Source organism: Cystoisospora suis, assembly GCF_002600585.1.
Source record: "Cystoisospora suis strain Wien I chromosome Unknown contig_13149, whole genome shotgun sequence".
Taxonomy (NCBI): domain Eukaryota; phylum Apicomplexa; class Conoidasida; order Eucoccidiorida; family Sarcocystidae; genus Cystoisospora; species Cystoisospora suis.
This window is the reverse complement of record NW_027165900.1, coordinates 1-274: the sequence shown is the minus strand read 5'-3', so window position 1 is coordinate 274 and position 274 is coordinate 1. Positions and strand designations below refer to the sequence as shown.

At 47.4% G+C, this 274-nt stretch overlaps 1 protein-coding gene across 1 annotated transcript; it reads right to left on the bottom strand.

Moving 5' to 3' along the window:
• Positions 1-80: 80 nt before the first annotated feature.
• On the bottom strand, positions 81-274 carry CSUI_011541 (uncharacterized protein; the record flags this gene model as incomplete). Its single annotated transcript, XM_068071639.1, has 1 exon — positions 81-274. A coding segment is annotated over one exon (194 nt), but the record flags the coding sequence as incomplete, so codon positions are not given.

The window sequence follows — 274 nt, the reverse complement described above, 5'->3', positions numbered from 1 at the left end:
GAAGATGAAGAAGAGAAGGAAAGATCGGTTGACGAGAGTAAGCCTGCAGGAAGGTGTAGGTCTATGATATCTAGCTCACCTTCTGAAAGAGAGATCTTGGGAACATCATCCGCAGGAAAGGTGGAAAGAGGGGGGGGAGAAGAACCTCCAGATGATGCGGTCGCCCCTTGTTGAGATATTTGCTTCGCTTTCAAACCTTTTCCTACCTCTGCTTTGCCTCCCCCTTGCAATGAAGAACAAGTTGTATCTGAAGAAGATGGTGTTGTGGCTAAAG